The 26608-nt window shown below is 32.9% G+C and overlaps 1 protein-coding gene across 2 annotated transcripts in view; it reads left to right on the top strand.

Annotated features, from left to right (window-relative positions):
* Positions 1–26608, top strand: part of LOC115454644 (sex peptide receptor) — a 57325-nt gene that overhangs the window by 11974 nt on the left and 18743 nt on the right. For both annotated transcript variants that reach the window (XM_037439757.1, XM_037439756.1), the window contains exons 2-3: positions 11680–12546; positions 21405–21585. In XM_037439757.1, coding sequence (XP_037295654.1) covers positions 11785–12546; positions 21405–21585 — 943 coding nt within the window. In that variant the 5' untranslated portion in view covers positions 11680–11784. The remainder of the gene's footprint in view (positions 1–11679; positions 12547–21404; positions 21586–26608) is intronic.

The following is a 26608-nucleotide window of genomic DNA, read 5'->3' as shown; positions in this document are numbered from 1 at the left end:
CACGTGCATGACAAAGTAACCCTACCTGATGATAAGTGGAGTGGGTTCTAATTGAATATCGACTGACGAGAGATGATTACCCTCGGTAGTCAATGCAATTATGTCGGCTTCTTAGAACCGGATATACACAAGCCGATCCCGGAACCCGACATAGTTACGAGCGCCACTATGGTGTTTTTAACACCTTGTGTACGGTTGTCGCTATCCGGGCGAATATAATAATATATGTAGGATATAACAAGTATGTATGTAATACCTTCTAGGTTTAATTAATCGCCAGTGTGTAAAATGACATAAAATATGTTAATTATTTTCGTTACTTACTCAATTAATTAAGGCAAAAGCTTCAAAATAAAAAATATTTTGATAAAAAATTTAAAAATGATTGTTGGATTTCTCAGATTTACACTTTAAGGAACATTGATTCAACTTTTCCTAGAACGAAAAATTTCAATGAAATGTCGAAGCAACTATACTTATTTGAAAAGAGGGCGCTAAGTAAATAGAAAATAAAAGATACTACTACAATAATGATGTTGTTACGACGTAATACCAGCAATTAGCACGATTATTTGTCTTGACCTTCGTGATGTACACACAGTAAAAACAAAGAATGAGACCGATTAGAGAGCTGTCTAGAGAGCTAAATGTTGCAATTTAATTGTAGACATACTTTTAAATCTACAATTGAAAAAGAAATACTCAGCTTATAAATTAATCTAATCTTCCCCAAGTTTCTACGATAAGAGGAAAAGATAAAATGAATTTTGCGCTTTAATTGAATTAGGATTTGGAGTTGACATCAAAAAGTTTATTTTAAAGGGTTTCTTTGTTCAATGAGTTGAATTATATTATGATAAAACTTATGGTATCCTGATTCACGTACAAATATGTAACAACGTATATCATATTGTCGCTTCGAAAGTCCGGTTCGGTTCGGTTGAACTTTGAGGAGATAAACTACATAAATATTTAAATTGTGTACTTCCTTATGGTTTCCATATGACATCTAAAACTCGTCTGTTTTTTAATTTGACTGTACGTAAGATCTCGTCTCAGATTTCCTTCAGGCGGGAATAATAAGTTGAAGTCTAGTTATTATTCAACAAAATGTGATATTATACATTTAGAGAAAACCATTGACGTATATTTTATAGACACGAACGTCCATATAAACTATTTGTTTAAAATCTGAACTAAAATGGTAACCGAAACGTCACTGTTATAACCTATTTATTCACTTAAATTACAAATAATTTTACTTATTTGACTAATATTTTTATTCACATCCAAGTTTACATTTAGACTCGAGTTCTTATTTATGAGCGTCACTCCGTATGTACATAACCACACATGTTGAAATTATAAGGTGCGTTGGGGTTAAATCGGACGCTTTTTCGCCGTGTTAAACAGTCTTCTCGAATTATTTTTTTACAATAATTCTATAGGAGCTATCATAATGAATCATTAACTTAGCTATAAGTTATTAAATATACTAAATGGTATATATTTTTTCAATCCCTTATATATAACAGTCAATGTTTTATAGGGCTTTAAAAAAGTACCATACTTTTAGAAATGTGTGAGAAAGATAGAACCTTCACAGGTATAGTTCGGACTACTATCTAAAATCGTCTATGATACAGGGATTCTAAAATCCATAAAAAGAGCATATTCTGATCTAGATATTCATTTATAAACATTCAAAAAAATTGATAAATTTCGTAAGATATTTTTAGAAGCGAACTTTGTTTTTTTAATAGTTCTAGGCATACGATCATAACCCACATGAGTGACACTGTAGATATTTATTTATTTATTTATTTGAACAGCCAACAAAACATACACCTTACATAGTTTTTTTTAAGAATTCGGTATCTTTAAAAATATTCGAAGAAATACTACATACATATGTAAATAAACAATAAATAAACCAAATCGACCATTCATCTGAGCTAAAAAAAAATACACAATTAGTGAGTTCAGACGTTTTCGTGTATAAATTTTGACACAAACTTGCAATATTTTACAAGTGCTAGATCGAACGATTTTTATCCGTTCTTTAACGACAAATAATTGTATGTGTAAAGATCGGATCTCGGGGAATATAGGTGTTTCGACAAATTTGAATAAACGAGTCACAAGATTTATTTCCTTTATGATAGTAATATACCTACAAAATTAATTGAAAACAGTAAATACTCAATTAAAATTAGGCAAATTCTTGTATGGGGTTAATCCGGATCTGCCATGGAACGACAAAACACCGATATTCTGTTTGTTAGCACCGTAAAAATTATTTACTTGACGGATTCACTCATGTGAACTAGTGGAACGTAGGGAACAAGATGGGGTCGCAGGTAGTGTTGTCCGAAAACAAAAATTATAACACAATTACGAGTTATTTGATTTATTCGATGTTATACCTCCTACGATCTTACCCCAACGCGCCTTACTAAAGTCAAGTGTATGGATTGCAGTACAGTTGAGTCGAATACAATGAGTGTACGGAACGTCAGATCTAGTACCTAGTACATATATATTGATGGAGAAAATTGTATTTTCCTTTCTCACCAGCCTGAGGTATATAAAATCCTTAACATGAAAAGCTTAATTACGTAAATATAAAGGTAAGTTTAATAATTTATTCAATATTCACCTTTTATTTCCAAGTTAATTGAACAGAAGAGCTTGGGTTATAAATTGTCGTTATGTGTTTTTAGAAGTAAAAGTAAACTCAATTTACACCCAAGTATCGTCTAATTTTGTTTGCTTTTATGTCTGGAACCTTCTTAAATTAATTAAAAGACAATAACAAAGAAAGATACACATGTAGTAACTATACTTAATATAATTTAGTAATGTTAGCGTGTTGGTATATACATCATATTATTAATTTTACCTGTACTTAATTGTTATTTGGTAGAATAAATAATGATAAAAATGAGCATTTATTGTGGGAAAAGAAATATTTTTTTAGTGAAGACTAACACAACCCTATTATCTCGGATTTACTGCTATGAAATAGTGGATAAGTGTCACACATCTACATCATATATCTTCATAAAGAAATCCAGTTACGACATCACTCCTTGATTATTTATGAAAAAGTGACAAAGGCGTACTTCTGTTTATATTTTCGTGTACTTGACTTTTTACCTCTCTGTATTCTCACAGTAAAGGTTCTTTACACCAGCTAAAACTTTTTCAAACTTTAATTAAAGAGGACGTTTGGCATTTTAATCTCGAAAAATGTAATTAACCTTTTCAAATACCACCGGTACCCGCTTCGCTCGTATTCTATTTAGCTAGTTAAACATAGCACGGAAGTGCGTATAACCTTAAATCTTTATTAATATATAACGCTCAAAAGTTTGTTTGTTGGTTTGAATACGCTAATCTCATGAAATACTAAACCGATTCTGATTTTTTTTTACCAAAAGGCAGCTTCTGACATTGCTTTTGAGTGCTATTGGCTACTTTTTATCCTGCAAAATATAAGCAAGTCTTTTAATTCGGAAAAAAAAAATTGGCAGGCGGAGCCGCGAGCAATAGTTATAAATAATAAATATAAAGCGTATGATAAATGACCACTTAATTTTAATTGGTTATATCAGTTTATTTCAATTTGCTTTTAGACATTCAAATTAGAAATGTAATACGAATTCATTCAATGTCCCTTTTGCAGCTATTACAAAGAAAAAAAACAATTGAAACAAAATACCTCAGCTTTTACTGAATTGTTTTACTAAACCGAAATTCAAAACACTTTATAGCCATTCGAATTAATTTACAATGATATGTACAATGTTATATTGCTAATATCACACGTAAGCGTTTTAAATTTGATTAATATTTTTTATAAAAACAATGTTGTAATCACAACGGAATACTTTTGAATGAAATAAAAATATCTATGACTAGTTTTTGCTCGTGACTTCGCCCGTATGAAAAAGTTTCCGCAATAAAAGTCACGGTATATATTTTTCCGGGATAAAAGTAGCCAATGTCCTTTACAGGGTCCCAAAATATCACCATACCCAATTTTATCGAAATCCGTTGGGTAGTTTTTGAGTTTATTGCATACAAACAGGCAGACAAATGCGGCGGGGGACTTTATTATAAAATATTGTATAAACAACTTTTTAAGAGGAACAATTTCGTCATACATGATGGATGCGTAACGCACGCAACGGAAGCTCTCAAATGGAATTTAAAATAATCTTTGTTTTGTATAATTTTTCATTAATTCTCCGCTTCTATTGGCCATAGCGTGATGTGTTATAGCCTAAAGCCTTCCTTGATAAATGGGCTATACAATACTAAAATATTTTTTCAATTCGAACCAGTGGTTCCCAATATTAGCGCGTTCAAATAAACAACCTTTCCAGCTTATACAATAATATAGATTTGGGGAACATAATAACACTTGACTATTGTAGAGTTCTTACATATTTCTAAACTTTAACGTACCGCTTAAGGATATATAAATCGTTCTATGATGCAGTTTATTGCAAAAAAACATTGAATTTTTTATGATTTTTATTAATTCGAGTAAGTGACATTGTAGCCAGCGTAACTCCTGGACATAATAAGACTTAACATCTCATGTCTTAAGATGTCGAGCGCAGTGTAATACCAAACAATACCATGTAATTTAAAGTATTGGATGGTGTTTCTACTGTTTATGGGCGGTCGTATCGATTACCATCAGACGAACGCAAACTCGTTTCGTCATTCAAAGCAATAAAAAAAAATGGAAAAAAAGATTCATCTTCATTATTGATATTATGAGAATGCAAGTATAATAATAAACGTAAATCACTACAAAAAAACATTTTATATATATAAAGTTCTTTAAGTTATATTCTACGGTATAAATATGTAACGATAGGTATGACTGTACCACAACAGTAACGAGTAAGTAGGTTAGGTAAAAAAACGATAGGCGGGAGGTGTTCGTGTCCTATTAGTTTTATAATATGACAACTTGATAATATGTTTACACGTTTCATAGGCTTTATTTTTTTTGATAAATTTTAGAATGAAGCCATATAACTCCGAGAATATTTATATTGTGTATACATTTTTTTCGATCCACACGCTACTCATTACTCTCTATGAGTCGAAATTAACATTAAAAATAAATCGCTCACAGACTTATCGAACCAGATGTTAAATAGATGATAGAGATAATATGTTGAATCATGAGTATGATTACAGAATGCATAGTCAATAATGTATGACACATTAATAATAAGGTTGTTGACCAGGTTGGGTCAAAGGCCAGCTGTAGAAAGCAGTATTGTTGGATATATCATGGATTGTTACCAGATAGGAATCTGGTAGAAATTCATGGTTAGAAATTCAAAGCTAGGAAGCTTTGAATTTCTAACCATGGGAGGCTTAGTGATTATTTTTTTGTATTTTTATATGCATGCACACATATGCATTCAAAATGGTTTTCGATATAAGCACAATAACTACGCGACTCTAGTTCATAACCCTGTCATTTTTATGACCGGATAAAAATTTATGGTTTCCATCACACTGAAATTATTATACGCAAGTGGAGCCTCAGACAAAAGCTAATCTTTGTTATTGGTTTGACAACATGATTGCACTTAACCTGATGGAATCGCAAGTGGTGTTCGAATATACGATGAACTGTAATAGACGATAGTAAAAAAGTTTTGTAGTATTCAGCCAATATGGCGGTTGTTCACTATATTTAATAACTTTATTGAAACAATTTTTTTTTTTGTGTGGCATATCGATATTTTTTTTAGATTTTAGTTTTCAAAACAAAGTGATAAAATATTCCCGTATTTTATGATCATCAAAGGGCGATGTCAAAATATATTAAATAGTTAAACAGAAGCTATGTCCTAAAAGCTTTCTAGTATTAACAATTAGTTGGTGTTACATTTCCCTGTACCTACGGAGAGAAAATATTCTCCAACAGCAGCATTCTTACTGAAGTGTTTTATGACTCGAATTTAAGTAATTTTCGCAAATTGATCCATATCACTATTACTTACCACTCCCAAACCCATTTAGATTTACTATTTTTGTAATATTTTCGATGTCTTATTTTGTGTAGAATTTCTTTACCCTTAAACATTCTAAATGAACGTATATGAGTAATATTATAACCGTTAAAACAACAAAGAAGATACATATCAAATTACGTAAACAGAAACATTATTTGTCAGCCATGTTTTCGTTAAATATTGTCAGGGCCCGTCAGCCCAGACGTGCTTTGAGATGTCATTAGTTAGTTTAACGCGACCATGTTTTGAAATTTTCCATGACAATGCGTGGCTTGCTTTGTTTTGTTATTGCTTACGGAATATTCTTTTTGTTTTCTACAATTACTCATGCATCACATTGTTGTAAACTATGCAGTAAACAATACAGTTATTTTCTATAGTTCAAAAGATGCAATTGTCACTTTATTAGTTTTATGTGTTTAGGTACGGCTTTGAAATTTGGTTGTAATAATATTCTTTGTTTATTAATAAAAGGATTTGTAGAATTACTTACCTACATGATAAGATGATGGTAGTACGAACATTGTAGGTTTATACAGTTAAGCGAGATTTATAAAAAGATAACAAAAATATTGCTTTTTAACGAAATAAATTTGTAACGAATGCTTCTTAAAGTAATTATTCTTTTGATGGAGACTATACAGTTTCGTAATTAGATTTAAAAAAGGTAGTCATGTTTTCATTATAAAAACGTTGAAATATTGAAAATGAAAACCACCAAAGCCCATTAAAACGACTTCTCGATTCAACTTCAATTTTAATTCCAAAGCTTTCTCAGACATAACGTTTTAGCAAAGATTTTAAAACTTGTTTTACCTTGCTGTAAAACATTTTAAGATACATTAAAGATAAGACTATTATAACAACGCTGGAAGAATAATAATATAAAACGGGAATAAATTATAAACGCTAATCTCAAGAACAGAAAATAACATATCCATAATTTTGCAACGTTCTTCCATATTTCATACCTACGTCATTTCACTCGCTGTGTTGCATTTTTTGAACCATTGCGCTTAGTCTACAAATATAAAACTACGTCTTTGTTTACATCCAGCCTGTTTCCAGCACGAAGTGAACTGCTTTTCATAGAAATACACACATCGTAATATTAAAACAACAATTTTCATTCGTCTCTTTAGAATAAAAATGAGACACGTGAACTTATTACGTTTCAGTTCGTGGAGTTTATTTTATTTTTATGTATTGTTCTCTGTAATATATGATTAGATTATTCTATGCAACGTGTAACGAACACTTTCATTACGATATAGCAGGTACTACGTTTACTTACATCTTCTAATTAATTTGTTTGATATCAATAAGGTGATTTTCTATTTTATTTTTCTAATCCAAAAGTAAAACATATCCAATTACTATGTTAATGAATGAGAGAATTTGGTCTGCAAGTTTCATCTCAAATACAAATTTCTAACGACACATAATTTTCAACGAAAATTCTAAGAAATAAAGGATGAAGTTATTTAATAAGGTACCTTTGTAAAAGACAAGTATAATATTACTAACCAACTAACATTCTATGGACTTACTGAGTTTGAAATAAATTTATTATTATTATTCTTTATTTTTAAAGCTCTTTTTTACATTATTATTATTATTATTATATGAACAGGAATTTCAGGAGATCTCCACGGACATAACAGAAATATTAAATAAATCGGTATTACCAAGACATTGAAATAATATCTTTGTTGGAAATAATTATTTATATAATTATCTTGTTAGCTACAACTTCTTGTACACTTATAAACACTTATCGTAACTAACGGCGGCCGCATTTATATATTTTTAATACATACTTAATATATCATTCTAGGAGTATAATTCATTCATACAGTTTATTTTATTTTTGTATTAACATAATATCAAAGCGCACGAATTGAATTTATTGTTTTAACAGAATTTTTAATCCACATTATAAGTTCATGCCTCATTAATAAATGTTTGATCTATGTTTTACATATGCTCACGGTTTATTCACAATTATAGTGAAAACTGTAACTACACACAATATTAAATCGTGTAATATATTAGTAAGGTCTTCAACTTATCTTTTAGCACTAACAAAGTTATTTATCTGTCTATTATAAACTTTGATGCCGTCTTGAGAAAATGGTGAACATCTTGCTAATCTAACAAATATCATAAATACGAATTATTGTGAAAATATTGGGATGCTTGTCAGAAGTAAACGCAAAAATTGCTAAGCGCACTAGAATGGAATTTGGCAAACGTCCTAGTCAGGTCCTGAATTAAAGTAAAGGATACCTACTTTTTATTCCGATAATTTTCTTCCATAGGAATAATTGGATTTTTAATATTAGTCCATTGAAAAGTTACATTTGGGGTTGCGTTTTTTAGAGGACGCAATTTTATTTTTTTTAAGTGTAGGGGGGGTCAGTCTAAAGCTAAAACCAAGTTTGTGGGGTCGCCACCCTTGTCCCACGGCCGCCATCTTGAAAATAGGGGTTGAAATGGTTTTTACGATGAATCTCTTAAACTATTTTTCTGACAAAAAAAAATTATAAACATTTTTTGTTGCAAATTAAATTCTCTACAACTTTGGTTCAGTAACTGTTTGTCGTAGAACTATAAATAAAAAAGTTATAAGCGAAAATGTTAAGAAATTCAATGTTAAGCAATGTCCATTGCAATGTCATCAGAACGTGTGTTTATAAGGTTCATAATACTTTTTTTTTGTACTCTCATTACGTACAACACAAACCCGCGGTTGTCGGCTTGTACGCGAATTACTTGGATCCTGAATCGCTTTGGCACAGATGAAGCAATTGTTCACAAGATCAAAGTCTGGCTCTGGAGCTTCTGAAATTGACGATAAACTACTGGAGCTGCTGCTGCGACGACGAACAACATTATCGGTTCGATTGTCCACGTAATAACAATAACACGCAATATGTACAGTAAGTTGTTCCGAAACAGTTCGTAAAAATTTGTTTTTGTGAACAATCAGTCGTCGCAGCAGCAGCTCCAGTAGTTTATCGTCAGTTTCAGAAGCTCCAGAGCCAGACTTTGATCTTGTGAACAATTGCTTCATCTGTGCCAAAGCGATTCAGGATCCAAGTAATTCGCGTACAAGCCAACAACCGCGGGTTTGTGTTGTACGTAATGAGAGTACAAAAAGTATTATGAACCTTATAAACACACGTTCTGATGACGTTGCAATGGACATTGCTTAACATTGAATTTCTTAACATTTTCGCTTATAACTTTTTTATTTATAGTTCTACGACATAAAGTTACTGGATCAAAGTTGTAGAGAATTTAATTTGCAACAAAAAATGTTTATACCTTTTTTTTTGTCAGATAAATAGTTTAAGAGATTCATCGTAAAAACCATTTCACCCCCTATTTTCAAGAGGGCGGCCGTGGGACAAGGGTGGCGACCCCACAAACTTGGTTTTAGCTTTACATTGACCCCCCCTACACTTCAAAAAAATAAAATTGCGTCCTCTAAAAAACGCAAGGTAAGGCCTAAAAAATGTAACATTTCAATGGACTATATGGTTTTCTAAGTAGATGGCGCTGGCGAAGTACAGGGAGCGCCTTGGAATTGTCACAGTGATGTAGAAACTTCATCACTGTGACAATTCCAATTTCGCGTGAAAAAAGGCTTTTCACGCGAGTTACACCGAGTTTACTATATTTTCATACCCAGAAAGTAGTAAAATATCAAAAAAATGTATAACATAATAATATGACTAAGTTTTGTGTAGTACAAAACTGCTTTACGGCCATCCACGTGGACGCACCGACAAAATAAATCTTATGAATATGATACGGTGCTAATATAATATATCGTGTGCTAATTCAATTAGTGTTAATCTGTAAGACGCCAAATCATACCCGATAATATTAAAGCACTATCCAAATGCTTAGTAAGTAAATAAATAAAATGTAAGGCAACGAAAACCTTGAAGGCCCATCTAATATTAAAATCCACATAAAATCGTTTCATGGAAAAATATAATGAAATATAAATAAATTGCAACAGATTACGACATAATTTAAAATTGTATAATAAAAGGCGAACAAAAAATATTTTCTTTATACTATTACACTAAAAAATAAAGTGGATGGCCTTGTTGTTCATCGGGCTCTCTGGTAATCACACTACCTTACTATGTCTTCAATAACCACTTAAGTTTCCTAAATTCTAGAGAGTTATTAATCATTTTCATTAAATAACTATTGTAGAAAGCCGGCGTTATAAGGACTAAAATAAAAAATATTCTAACTGTAATTATGAAAACACACAACAGAATGCTTGTAAAAGTGGCTCCCTTGTGTCCGTTTATACTCATTAGTCTGTGTGTTTCAGATATTATTATAATTCCCTTATGTTCTCGTTACACATGATTTATTTCATAATTAATTCCGCTTATGTCATATTACAATAAATAGAAAAAGTTTTATAATTAGTTCTTCTACTATAATAAATTATGTAGGGAACATATTTACCACAGAATTTAGAAATTATTTCGCAACTATAACATTAAATTATTGAGTTACTCGTACGCCGTCAACCAATTAATATTTTTCGTGAGAAAAATACGTGATTTATGGACGATTAGATTTATTAGAGGCATTACTAGAATGTTGACTTGTTTGCGTCGGACGACACGGTGCGGCGGCGTAGCCGCAATAAAATTAGTGGCTATCGATATATAATTACATTATTATTCTCTAATCTTATGTTCATGTGGCCAGACTAATGGCCATATAAGTACCATAGACACCGTCTGATAATTGCCTATTAGACTAGCATAATGGAATCTCCGGCAAATACATTAATCTAAAAGGTTCCATTATCTGTTTATTCGATATGTCTTTTTGTATTGAAGAAATCGATTTCACTTAATATGTTAATAATATTATACCTATAAACAACACAGTTAATTAAAAAAGAATTTATCGAATTATTTTTAAGGTTCCGTATGTAAAAACAGAACTCGATAAACACATTTTTGTTTGTCTGTATCTGTTATAGACGCACATATTCTAAGGGACTCATTGCATGTATTTATTAAAGTTGAAACAAGTAGGTACACTGTAAAAACGCAGATTGACTATCAAAACCTATAACGTACTGTACAAATATATAAACATACTTTGTATATTTTGTTCCTTTACAGCGCAGCAGCATTATAAATCAGTGAGCCACATTATTAAAGTCAAAATGAAGCGCCTCTGAAGGTCCCAATGACGCAATTAACAACCAATAAATCACTAACACATTTTCTATTTCTATACACGTGTGAAACACATGCTCTACGAGTAAGATAAACGCGATATCAACAACGTGTTATATTCGCGGTCACATTCCCACAACCGTCGACAGCGACCTTCATGCTATTGTCGAATATTTACTAACTCCGTGAAAATTGTATTATTCAAAACATAGGCTGATGTTTGTTTAACTGCCACGTCAAATATTCCATAAGTCTCAAACGACTTTCGATGACTTGCCGTTACAAATTACGTGGTCACAGTCCAGAGTTGAATTATTCTCAATTGATCCGTACAATAGAAATACAGTTTGAGAGTTTATCTTCTATCGCCTAATGGCCGTATTTCTTTTTCACAGGTTATGACGTCGAAGCATAGAACGGGATGAACATAATTTAGAACAAATCTATTGTCACTGCAGTGCCGATGACCAGTCTTGGTGGGGTGACAGTGGACCGCGAGCATGGCGAACGCGACCGACGCGTACTGCGTGCCCGGGGCCACCGACTTCAACAAGGCGTACAGCCGAGTCCACGGGTACATCGCTCTGGTGATTTGTATCGTGGGCTCCGCGACCAACTCGATCAACATCGCTGTGCTCAGCCGACGGGAGATGCTGAGCTCCACCAACTCCATCCTCACCGGACTAGCCGTCGCCGACCTCCTCGTCATGCTCGAGTATATTCCGTACGCGCTGCATATGAACATAAAGATTGGACCGCAAGTCAACAAAAATACATATGCCTGGGCTGTCTTCGTCTATTTTCATTCCATATTTAGTCAAACATTTCACACGATATCGATTTGGCTAGCCGTAACTCTAGCAGTGTGGCGATACGTTGCAATAGCTTATCCACAACGAAATAGGACATGGTGCAGTAAACGAAACACAACGTTAGCTATTGTGAGTGCATACGTGATATGCCCATTTTTGTGTCTTCCTATTTATTTCGCGATGAATATTGTTTCAAGTGAAGTGACGCCGCAAAATAATTCTGAATTTGCGGAGGACTTGTCTTTGCCGCATAATCGGACCGTTTACGTGTTAGAGATGTCAAGGAATGAGGAACTAGTCACTGCAATTATGTGGATTTACAGTGTTATATTAAAACTAGTTCCGAGCATAGCTTTGTCGATATTGAGTACGTGTTTAATATCGAAGTTAACTACTACTGAACGGAGAAGGCAGAAACTTCTAAAGCGCTCCACGGTCGGACCAAATGAGGTAAGTTACAACTGACATTATTTGTGTAACCAACTTATGAAAGTTCTCTTATTATGTTATTTAGACTTGTATATTTTTCGTACAATGATATGATTGACCTTATACGCGTATAAGAGAAAAACTAGAGTCGCTAGAACTCGTGTCTCCAACATTATTTCGTAGATCTGGTGTGAAACGAAATAACTAATATAAGTGTAAAAATAAATTTATGGCTTCCACGCAATTACGTTGTAAATCAAAAAGTGTGATTTTATAGTGTACCCGTTTTAATGAACATTATTATTTTGGTAAATATTTAAAACATTATTCAACTATGTTTTCCAAGTATTGATCTTTTTTTTAAACGTAGATAGTTGAAAAATGAAACGTTTAATGAAATGAGTTCCGTGTAAAACTATACTACTTGATTTAAGACATAATGCGTGGAAGCCAGCGCAATGTTTGTTTGTTCGTATTTAATATGCTGTTATACTGTTCATCCGATTAAGATAAAACTCTGTTAACTTATTTTTTGCACTTGCGGCAATTTTTATTAATGTGCTGGATTGGTTCCAGCCTTTAAGATAGTTTTGCACCTCATAGGTAGCACTGCTGTCGAGATCTAACAATTTGAAATGTTTCCACACGAAATGCGGTCTCCACAGAAAGCAGTCTGTGGAAGGACACCATCTGCAGGGTCCACTGGTGTAATAAGCCATAAAAGACAAAATTAGATACTGCTCACACTTGTTCCAGAGACATTGAAATAACAGTCCCTAAATGTTGTTCGAAACAATATACAATCTATTTTATTTAACTGTTACGATCCTCCCTTCTAGTTATAAATTAAAATAGGATAAAATCAGAGTTTGGATAGTGATACAAAACATACAATATTTTACTAAAACCGAAGCAAAAATGTATTGTCAATATCCCGTTTCCAATTTATGTATCGTGCGTCTATAATCTTTGTGTAGTGTCGGATGTTCACGGCCTTTCTACTTCCAGCTGGAAAATAATCCGTACTTATTTTTCGTAAAATTGGCAGACATTGGTACGTGTCAGTAATATTCAATAGACAAATTTCCATTTAGTTTACATCTCATGTTTATGCTCTCGATTCGGGTTTGCAATTCATAGACTTTAGCAGCTTATAATGTTCTCTAAACATTTTCTAAAAACGGGGAATATAAATTATTTTTATTAGTATGACAGTGAATTATTAATGAAAGTAATGTTTTTATAACGAATTTATTACGTAAAAAATTATAAATATGCTCTAGGATAGTATATTCGCAAGCAAATTATACCTGTTCCACTCACACACCTCACTCCACTATGACATTGATTCCAGAATTTCAATAATATTTGTCACATATTAAAAAGTTTCGTAAGGTTTATGATTCTGTACATGTAACTATACTAGCTTTTGCTCTTGGCTTCGTCCACATGAAAGAGTTTTCCGGGATAAAAGTACCGTTATATATTTTAGCGGGATAGAAAGTACCCAATGTCATTCCCAGGGTCTCAAACTATCTCCATACAAAATTTTATCGAAATCCATTGTGTAGTTTTTGAGTTTACCGCATTTACATGGGCAAGCAGATGCGATGGGGGATTTTGTTTTACGATATATATATATTTATTTTTATTTTTTTTTTACGCGGCGATAGCCTAGTTGGGTGTGGAACGGTCTGCCAAGACGAATGTCCGCAGGTTCAAATCCCAAGGGCACACACCTCTGACTTTTCTAAAAAAATCATGTGTGTATTCTTTGTGAATTTATCGTTCGCTTTAACGGTGAAGGAAAACATCGTGAGGAAACCTGCACATCCGAGAAGTTCTCTATAGGAATTTCGAAGGTGTGTGAAGTCTACCAATCCGCACTAGGCCAGCGTGGTGGACTAAGGCCTAATCCCTCTCAGTAGTAGAGGAGGCCCGTGCTCAGCAGTGGGCAAGTATATAATACAGGGCTGATATTATTATTATTATTATTTATATATTTTTTTACTTTTTAAGAGGAACAATTACGTCATACATGATTGTTGCGTAACATTAACTTTCACGCAGCGCCCGCAACGGAAGCTCTCAAAATGTAAACATTTTCCCCATTTTTGTATATTTTCTCTTTAATGCTCTGCTTCTATTGGCCACGGCGTGATGGTTTATAACTAAAAGAATTTTTCAATTCGAATCAGCAGTTTCTGAGATTACCCAGTTTATTATTTTATTATTAATTTATTTATTACAAACAAATAAATTCTTGAGCTTTATATGTATAGAAGTATATAGATAAGAAGTAGGTAATCGTTTTGAAAGTATAGAGTCTAAAATATATTTAAGCATTATGCATTTTACAACATAAACCTTATATTTATTATTCTGTTTGCTCATAAATAATGTGGGGTCGGCGTAACAGTTGTAACATAGTTTTTCAAGTATCTTGCAGAAACGATTTGTCATAGTTTTTACGGCCTCTGGGAAACCCAATTCCGGGTATTCTGTTTAAAAATCTACACAAAAATATTGCTCGCCTTGGAACTCGAAGCCAGGGCTTCCTTGTACAATGGCCATATGACTGCAACCGATCAGTTGGTGTCTACCAATACACATGCACTTATTCATAATAAAAATAAATACTTCTTAAAATTTAAAATTAATATAATAAATCATCATTTTCCTATGGGATTGTTTGTAATAATAAAGAATAGGTTTTATACATATATTCGGCAAGGAAAAAGACATATTGGTACATCTTTGTATGAAAGTAAACCGTAATTCTTGTGATATGTATAACTTTCATGTTGTGGTTGCTGTGTACAGTCAACCACACAAGTAGCTGCACAAATTCAAATTTCAAACCGTTTCTTTACGTACACTATCAACAACTGTTTTTTCTAAAATAAAAAATCTAAGGGATGATTTTATGATGAAAAGGAAAGACTATTTCGATTGAAGTTTATATGTAGAAGCGCTTTGAGATTTTGGGATTGTTCAACTAATTTTGTGACTAAGTACAATGTGTGTACATACATAAATAAGTTACAAGTAGTCATTACCCAAGTTCATGGTCCAACGATCTCTCGACAGGTGCTTACTTACCCACACCAGGGTTCAATTTAATTAGAAATATCCATTACTAAGGGTGTGTTTGCTAATTTAATCAATAATTTTGATTTAGTCAGCTGGAAGTATTAAATAGTTAAATTGTTAGGAGTGTCAATGTGGAGTCGGTCTGCTCTAATGCTTTTAATTTATTGGAGTCATTATTCTTACACGATAGCTATTAATTGTAACTAGAGTTACAATTACATAAGAGACTGTTACTATATACATGTGTGGATTTAAATTGAATTGTAAACTCCGTTAGCAGTCCGTTAATAATAAATAAATAAATAAATAAATAATGTATTATAATAACCTATCAGTTTGTATAAACTAATAAGTTATAGGTACTATATAAGACTGAAGTTCAATCACATTTAGTAACACGAATACTATAATTGCTATGTGAAATATTGGGCAATTATATTATGGTATATTATAACACTTACTACACTCTTTTTTACATCGAGGGTTATAAAATAAATTGCATGATTACTTAAAATACTGTGTTCATTTAAAACAATAATATATTTTTGGCAATTTATTCATGCGAATCATTTTTATTACCTGTGACAGCCATAAACAGTATAAAATGAAACCATTTATTTCGCCAATACAAACACATTAAAGTATTTTAGAGAGACAAGTATTATAAATTGCTAGATCGGTATCAAAAAGGTTGTTTTATGGATGAGTTGTTTTTGTTATTTTATTTACGTCACAGCAAAGTGCCCTCACTGCACCTGTAAGTGAAGTGAAGCACAAAAAAATATCGATCGCTGAGAGATAAATATATCCCCGGCCAGTTGGCACAGTTATGCCTGCCTTATCACTTTTTAACGCTCTTCAAAAGGATTTCAAGTTGTAGGATGGAAGGAAATCGAATACTAGGAAACTACAGCTAAACTGCATCGCAGAAATTGATTGGCCATAATATATATTCATAATTGTACATAATGTAAAACAAATATTACGTTGTAAAATAGAAATTTATATTTTTTATTTACCATATAGGGTGGGTGCCACTCTTAGCTGAAGAAAGTGTTTTACGTATGACGTAACACATGAATGAATCTTGAAGCTATATCCTCACAAAAACTATTGCTCTGTAGAAAGTGTCAAAAGGAGCTTACATCAACTTTCTGAAAATTGAATGCGCGACATTCTGTGATCTTTACTTAAAGACCTTTTTAGGTCACCATTTTGAAAACAAATGGCTTGTTACGTACGAATTGGTTGCAATCGGGGGCCTTTATTATGCCCTCGCGAATTGTCTGCTGATTTTAAATAAAGAACCTAATAATTAGTTTGTAGTCATTAATTGGTGTTACACATTTTGAACTTTTTCATGCATATTACGACCTTTTTAAGTTGCATATAATTCGGTATCTATCAAAGATAAATATAAACTACAAATTCAATTCAGTTTACTACGAAGTCTGTTGATAACTGCTTTGTGTTTTCATAGACATGTTTAATTCACGTCTAACAGAAATTTATGTAGCAGCAAAGTTATTTCAACTGCTGCCAATGCAATTGTATTTACTTAATATTACAGATACTGAAAGCGTTGTGTTAAACTTTATATTTATCTTTGGACTCCTAGACGTTGATGGTACTGTTAATAATGAATATTAAATTGTCATTTCTAAAACATCTAATTACAGTAATTAGGTTTTGAAAATAAAGTGTTATAAGTGAATTTATTATTGCTATTAGGCGGCTGCACTCGCTTAAAAAATGGCAACTTAAGTTCGACGAATATAATTAAGAGAATGTTTCTTAGGTTATATTATTATTATAAAGTATAAATATAGTAAAGATCATACAGCTATGTGTTTGAACTCTTTTTGTTACGTGCACAACATAGTGACCCCACTACACCTGATGGTAAGTGGAGTGGGGTCCAATAGAATATCGACTGACGAAAGATGATTACCCCTTAGCAGTCGACACAATTATGGCGGCCTGTTGGAAATGAATATACACAGGCTTATCCCGGAACGTGACACTTATGTGAGCCACGATGGCGTGTTATAACATCTTGTGTAGGGTGTTCGCTATCCTGCCGGATATAAAATATATTCTACCACCAACAAAATTTACATCACTATGTTATAATGGTTAAGGCGCATTCATTTACTCTTTTTTAATAATCTTGTTCATTTTGTAAACAATGTTCAATGATACTGTAGATTTCAATATACCGCGCAGTATTCTTTCTTCGCGTATTTTCAAATTATATCATAGCAATGATCACTAGACGACGAATAAACACTCTCTCTATCAAACTTTATTTTTGGTAACGCTTCGGAAATAATGCTTATAATAATACTAGCTTTTGCTCGCGGCTCCGCCCGCGTTATAAAGTTTTTCAGGCTAAAGTTTTCCATTATAAAAGTAGTAGTTTCCCGGGAGCCTATGTTCTTCCCAGGGTTACAAACTGTCTCCATACCAAATTTCATCTTAATACGTTGGGTAGTTTTTGAGTTTAAGTCGTTCAGGCAGACGGATGCAGCGGGGGACTTTGTTTTATAATATTTTTTTTAGAACTTTTTAAGAGGAACAATCCCGTCATACATCATTGTTGCATAACTTTAACTGTTTAGTTTACGCAGCGCACGCAACAAAAGCTCTTAAAACTAATAAATTGTCCCCGTATTTGCAACATGTTTCATTACTGCTCCGCTCCTATTGGTCATAGCGTGATGATATACAGCCTATAGCACCCCACAAATAAAGGGCTATCCAACACAAAACGAATTTTTCAGTTCAAACTGGTAGTTCCTGAGATTAGCCATTACTGCTCCGCTCCTATTGTTCATAGCGTGATGATATATAACTTAGAGCACTCCACAAACAAAGGGTTATTCAACACAAAAAGAATTTTTCAGTTCGAATCGGTAGTTCCTGAGTTTAGCCATTACTGCTCCGCTCCTTTTGGGTATAGCGTGATGATATATAGCCTATAGCACTCCACGAACAAAGGGCTATCCAACGCAAAAAGATTTTTTCAGTTTGGACCGATAGTTCCTGAGATTAGCCATTACTGCTCCGCTCCTATTGGGTATAGCGTGATGATATATAGCCTATAGCAATCCACGAACAAAGGGCTATCCAACGCAAAAATAATTTTTCAGTTTGGACCGGTAGTTCCTGAGATTAGCCATTACTGCTCCGCTCCTATTGGGTATAGCGTGATGATATATAGCCTATAGCACTCCACAGACAAAGGGCTATCCAACGCAAAAATAATTTTTCAGTTTGGACTGGTAGTTCCTGAGATTAGCGCGTTCAAACAAACAAACAAACAAACAAACAAACTCTTCAGCTTTATATAATAGTATAGATAATAATAATAATAATATCAGCTCTATGTTATACTTCTGAGGCGGATTAGTCTTTAATCCATTACACTAGTCTACTGTGGATTGGCAAACTTCAAATATACCAAATTTTTTTATAGAGATCTCCTTAGGTATGTAGGTTTTCTCATCATAATATCCTTTCACCAAGAACACTCACATATCTTGAGGAAAGTCAGAGATCGGTGCCCTTAAGTTTTGAATCTGCGGACATTCGTCTCGGCAGTCCGTTGAACTGCTGAATAGGCTATAGCCGGTTATTGCTTAGGTATATTACATATTATTATGTAAACTATGAACGACGTAACTTATGTTTTATACTACTTCTCTTTTAAGGTACATCATATATGCTATGTTATTAAAATAGCTAGTCGAACAGTTCAAAGTCAGAACAATAAATTTTCTTGTGAAATATTTGTATTTCGTTAAAAATATAATAGAGAAAATATGCATCGGTTCAAATTATAAGTAAACTCATTGGTTAACTGGTCATTTATGGGCGATGTCATCTGAGCAGTGAGGATTGATGTCAAATTTCTTGGCTCTTTCATATTATAATAGAGCAATAAATTTTTATTTGTGTATTTTATAATATTTGAACTTGCGTAAATACGAATTTCCATAATATTTGCGAATACGAATGCGAATTTACACAAACATATTTTTATGACGTATAAACTACATTTATTACGTCTTTTTGTGGAACAAGCCAACATTCCCATCATAAAATGAAGATAAACAAAAAACGTAAATAAAATGTAACAAAAGTTTTTTAATCTACTTTGTTTGCACTCCGAGCATTCCCAAATAGCATCACAGGCATCAACAATGTATATGTGTGCGTGTATAACCAAAATATGTTTTGTCTATAGAATCACGAAAGAGACTTGTTTATAAAGCTTTCTCGCTTCTCGATCGAAAAATATTAGAACGCGTGTCTGTGATTTTTTTCCTTTATGTAGTTACATCTTACTGGAATGGCGTTGACAGAACTCTGTAATTTTTTACGGATGTTCGGGGCCTAAGATATAGGAAAGTAAACAACGCGAAGTAAAACACTTTTCGCATTACGATTTGGTATTCTATTTGAAGCTGTGGTGTATTTTAAATAAAACTAGTTCTAATTCAATGGGGTTTCAAACCCGTAAAATATTTTCCAAATACTTTCATAGTGTTTAACTACGTCATATAGGACTAGAATAGTCAGAGACAGTCTTGTTTAGTAATATTATGAGAAATGTGGTATAGGTACCCTAGAAGGATAGTGTTATGAGTCTCCGCATCAGTGTGTGTAACTACCAGACAGAATGTAATGTATGTATCTTGACTGGCATTCAAGAAAAGAGAAGTCATGAAAGTAGAATGCAAGATACAGATTCCAAACACGTTTTTTTATTGTTACATTTTTAATAGCATAACTAATAGTATACTTACTCATTTTACAAGCATTAACCCTAACCAATTACCAGTTTTAATGACAATGCATGATTAGCTAAATGACATCATTCTTAATCACTTCATGAATATACGTAAAAAAAATAACTTTTTTATATAATAGACTTATCCTTGAACATGTTATAGGACAAGTCTATTATTAATCCTTAAATCATTTTTGTTCATTCGACATTTACCCCCTTTATATACCAGAATTCTACACATTGGTATTCTATACGGCTAAGACTACAAACATTTCATATAATATTCTTACAGAGGTTCACGTTCCTAGTTAATTCTCAGGAAGATCGATAACATACTCACGATTCCATTCCATAATAGGCATTTATAGATGGCTGTGATACTTTAACATAAAACCTTATTGTACCTCATAATATGCTTTGACGATTTCTTTTATCCGTAAGCAATAGGACAATGTATCGAAAAAAACCTCTTTTGTATAATGTTCAGCTATAAAATTCGAGAGTTTCGCATTCTCGAATTGTATCGTGTTTGTTGTTTTCAAATTATGATGAGCAAGAAGTTAAAGGACGAGTAATTAACTCCTACATTCAAGAAGATTGAAAATTGCTTGGTATCTATATAAACTGTGACTTTTTGTTTGTGTCTGCCACGCTGAAGTACATATCAAGCTACATGGAATCTTACATAACTAGGGAGTAGGGATCTGTGATTGTAATAACAACCCTGTTTACCTTTGAAAGCGGAAAAAAGCATGATGCTATGTCATCTATAGATATTATCAAACAAACTCCTGATTATATGTTATCGATTTTCTCAAAATCTACTGAACGGATTTTTATGAAATTTGATATGAAGATATTTCAAGACCCTGGGAAGGTTACTTTCTATCCCGGAAAAATATATAGCGGGAATTTTATCCCGGAAAATTCTTCACACGGGCCAAGCTGCGAGCTAAAGCATAGTATGTATAACTGTACCTTTTGTTTCCAGCCCGAGAAGCAATGCCTGGCGGAGGAGACGTGCGCGCGCCGGTCGAGTCGCACAGACCGCACCACGCGCATGCTGCTTGCGGTTTTGGGCCTTTTCCTCTCTACAGAGGTTCCACAAGGATTATTGGGACTAGCCAGTGCGCTAGCTCCGAACTTCTTCAAAAACTGCTACGCAATGTTCGGTATGGTAAAAGTTTTTTTTTTATTTAGTACCAAATATTATTATGGATTTTAAAATGTTAGGTATTTCGTAATACTGAAGTCTATAAATAATTCTGATTATTTGTTTACCATATGACAACTACCTTAACCCCGCTTTAGCAAATATTTTAATTCAATAAACAAAAATATCAAAATCAATAACATCGTTTTCTAAAAGTGCATTGGCATAAGAAGTATATAAAAAATATTATTATTATATTACCTTTAACTGTCTCGAATTAAATGTTCGGAATTGGAACCCATATATTTAAAAAAATGTGAATTTATATCATAATTTATACAGGGCAGCATTGCATTTAAATTGAGATATGTAGCATATTTGAAGTAATCACAAGTCATGAATAGAAAGAATATTATACGAATACTATGATATTTTATTAAATCGTTCACGTTTCATCTACATAATTTTCTTTTTTTTTATTCCTTTGAATGAAGAGGCGAGTTTGTCGTTCGCCTGATGGTACGCGATACGACCGCCCATAAACAGTAGAAACACCATCCAACACCTTGAATTACAAATTATTGCTATGTATTCCACTGCGCTCGCCATCCTGAAACATGAGATGTTAAGTCTTATTATGTCCAGTGGTGACACTGGCTACAATGTTCTTCAAACCGGAACACAACAGTAACTACACGTTGCTGCTTGGCAGCAGAAATAGACCTTGCAGTGGTAACCTACCTAGCGTACTCTCACATATGAGAGACCAAAATCCTGCAATACAAATTTTGACTAAAAAATTTACTATAATAATACACAATACTGAATGACACTAAACTCATTTTGTTAATTTTACTCCGGGCTAAGATTTTCACAGTAACGGAACTGATAGCAAAAGTTATTAATTAATATGTTTATTTATTACGGTTATTAATTGTAAGCTTGTTAACGCAATATGTCTGTTTGGTTGTACATAAACAATTTACTTATTCACGCGCAAGGCGTTGTTTATAAACATAGTTACGCTCTGTAAATACAAGTCGAGAAGCCATAACGAGCTTTGAAATGCAAGTGCGAAATTGCTTATTATATTATTGTGAGACTACCAAGAACTTTATGATTATGTAAAGTGACCTCCAGTACACAGCTAAGATTAACGCGCTTGACAAAATATATAAGACATTGAAATACAACTAATTTACGGATTAATTTGCAATAAATCTGTTTTATCTTTACTCCCGACGTTTTGAAGACCTTCAGTCCACAAAAGCCACGAAGCCTTCGAAACATTGCAGTTGGGAGTAAAATTGTCAATTTCAAACATTCGCGTAAACATAAGAAATTCATTGAATAATAAGAGTTATTTAGGAACCGGTTTGTCTCATAGGTATTAAGTAAAAAAATATAAATGAAGTGGAGTAAAAATCACTAACTTTAATTATTTACTAAGAAATCTTGCGTAAAATTATATTTTGGGCCAAAGGTTTAACTTATAAATATAAAGTTGTCGATACAGAATTCCTTTTAAGGATAATAAACCTTTAGTGCAAATTTCCAGTCCTTTACCATGTTCTAATTCAGTTTTGAAAATTAATTTTAATTTTGCTGTATCGTACTTGTACATTTCAGTGACGTAGCGTGGGTTATCGTCACCCTGGGACGACCCAAAATTTGCCTAGCCGCCGGGCGAGAGCAAGAAAAGATTCCAATTAAATAATAAAAACAAAAGGAAACGCCACGACCAATTCCTCTCTTCTTAATTCTACTAAACGCAACAAATTATGAAAGGACAAAGTATACATTTTGGCAAACTTTTATTATTAGCATTTTGTCCCTACTCTACACTACTAGTCCGTTTAAATATATGTTAGATTTAAACGAAGTTGTTTATTACGGACGACCCTTATAAAAAGTTCATAGTTTATTCATGAGACAATAAATAGAACCCAGATGTAAATATTGCGAATTTTCTCCAGTTTCTGTACGTGATAACGATCGAAAAAAGATTACTACCCATTTTGATACCCTGAAATCTCTAGTAGGCTTATAAATGTTTATAGAGAGAGGGTTTTTGCGTTCTTCTAAATCAGGAAAGAGCGTTTGTAATTTAAACGTAAGATGGACAGATTTGTACCAATAGTATTTTCTGTGCATGTTATATAAAGTTACTTGCATTCCGAAAACATTTGGGATGGGTAACATTACTATTTCTTATTAAGCAGTACATATTAAGTAACCATTGTCGTTTTCCAGAACACGACCATTTTTATTTATAGGAATTGTGAAATTCAATTCCTGATGACTTAGGATAACAAAGATATTGCATAGTAATTAAAGCTGCGCATTTTTATTCAACATTCCCAGTATTGTTTTTATATCATAATTGTTATAATAATATAAGTTACATATAATTAGTACCTGTAACCTATAACGAACATAAATTTCATAAGAAAAGATTTTTATAAAATCATTTATAATTTTGTATTTGCGTTATGTAAAAACAAACGGAAGACTTCGGCACTGTTATTTTATCCTCCACGGAATAAAGGAGACTAACAAGTATTCAGCTGCTGTTTTACAACCGTCCTAATTTCAACTAACTGTAGATTACTCATTTTATCTTTTTTGCAATGAAACCAAAGTTAAATAGACATAATTTAAGTAGATAAAATTCGTAACGTACACGGCCTAACAAATTTATTTAAGAGATAATAGACATTATACAGAGACGTTTTACTCTGAATTGTGTAAAATAATAAAAATGTTCAAACGGGACGGTAATTTTTTCTACAGAATACAATATTATGGCATTAAACCAGATATTTTCATTAATAATACAAAAACAATGATAAAAATGTAAGGCGGTTTTCCAAACAAAAACAGTAATAGTAGGACCTAATGTTTTTTTTTAAATAGTTTTTTCGTATCACAAAAACAGCAAAATATACAAGCCTTAAGAGCGATTATTTTGTAAATAAAGTTTGTAATACAACCATTATAGGTAGTAAAATACAGTCCAGTAGTCCATGGAACTACACAAATGTCATTTCGAGGACAGTTAGTTATTAAATATCAGTTTTTCAATAAAATATAAAACGAGTTATTACTTTAATTATGTATCTAAATTGGATACAATGCACACCATATAGATATAAGTAAAAATATATAAATAAAATTCTCGCCCTTTTGTAGAAATACGTTTCATTCTCCAACGCTAACGCCGCCGTATAATGATATCGGTCTACTGACGTGATTCTTGCTCTTCTAATATGATGATAGCGACGCTTCAATTTCCATAATGTTTTTGCGAGATCAAACAAGTCACACGTCAACTCAATATAATCGTGTAATATAATCGTTGTTGGTTAAGGGAAAGGGTTCTTACTTATATAACAGTAAATATATAAACTCTATTATATTCCCTTGACTGTTTCGGTGGCGTGGTCGTATTGCGAGCGTAGTAAAGATACAGACAGGTCTGAGGACCCGGGTTCTAATCCCAGATCAGAAAAGATGATACGGGGTTTTCTGTTCAAATGTAGTACGAAATTTGTGCTCGATTTGGCGATAGGCTCGCCCCTAATCACATCATGAGACGGAACACACATGGCGAAAAGTGCATAGTACGTGTACTGTGTATGTGGGGTTGAGCATTTTTTTATACATTATTTAATTTTGGAAATAATTCTTCTCATTGCCTTGGTTTCGTTACAACTACTGCGCTGACGTCTGGATTACGATTTCTGGGTCCCGTAAACTAATACTTAGTTTTCTGTTCAGTATTGGAATAGAGTCAGGGATATTATACCCGGTAATAGGTATAGACTTGCCGTTTATTATAAAACCTTACATGGCTAAGGAAATCTGAGTGTGTCAGCTCACAGCTGTAGCTCAGCCGACCCCTGACAAGAGAAAATACGTGATGGTATGTTAGGACTTCTACTGACCGCCAAGCACAACTCACGCTTTTTTGTTGCCTTGAAAGAGAAGACGAGCTTGCCGTTCGCCTGATAATGAGCGACACGACCGCCAAAAACAGCAGAAACACAATCCAACATCTTGAATTACAAAGTATTGTTTGCTATTCCACTACGCTCGCCATTCTGAGACATGAGATATTAAGTCTTATTATGTTCAGTAGTTATACTAGCTACAATGTCCGTCAAACTGGAACACAACAGTTATGTTCTACTAATACACACTGCTGCTTGGAGGCAGAAATAGATATTGCGGTGATACCTACCCAGGCGGACTCTCACATATCACCAGTAAAATATCTAAAAACGATCTAGTAATTAGTTAATGTTAACGTACGTGAGTCCGCGTGGGCGATAGTAGATCACGTGAGGGTATTTTAGGCACTGCTAAGATACCAATTTACTGCTGAAGTGTATATAAAACAAGGTTTCAATCACAAGAGCTTAACTTCCATCTCCATCATCTTATATTACATTTACTGTTTACTATTACTTTCCTAAATAAAGTGCCTAGTGGTCTATTGAAATAGCTCTCTCCTTGAATTTATAATTTACACTCGTATTTACAAGTACAGTTTGCGCGGGCCACGTTTTTATTCAATCACTCTATTAGTTTAAACGAAGTCATTCCCCGACTTCAATTAAATAACCCCACAGGCCCCTGGATTGTAATAAAAACGACACTTCATAATTTTCTTATTAATTAGGACAATTTGTATAAATTCGCGGACGATGTGAAAATATATTAGTTGCTTTTGTTAAATTATTTCATTAAATATAAATTAGCATAATTAAACTTTCAAGGTATGCGGATATATATATATATATATATATATATATATATATATATATATATATATATATTATCAATAAATCGTACATTCTATTACCTTATCGGTAAAAATAACAGTGCAGTAGTAGATGCGGCTATTATTCAGCATTTAACTATTTTCTTTTATGCACATTATACTGTAGAAATTATTTTTATAATATATTTGGATACACAAAAATATATCAAATCTGATATTAAAAATTTCAAGGTAAACCAAAGATATGCATAATACT

The sequence above is a fragment of the Manduca sexta genome, chromosome 17 (genome assembly GCF_014839805.1).
Source record: "Manduca sexta isolate Smith_Timp_Sample1 chromosome 17, JHU_Msex_v1.0, whole genome shotgun sequence".
In the NCBI taxonomy this organism is placed as follows: Eukaryota; Metazoa; Arthropoda; class Insecta; order Lepidoptera; family Sphingidae; genus Manduca; species Manduca sexta.
The sequence above is the reverse complement of the archived record's forward strand: the minus strand, read 5'-3'. Positions and strand labels throughout refer to the sequence as shown.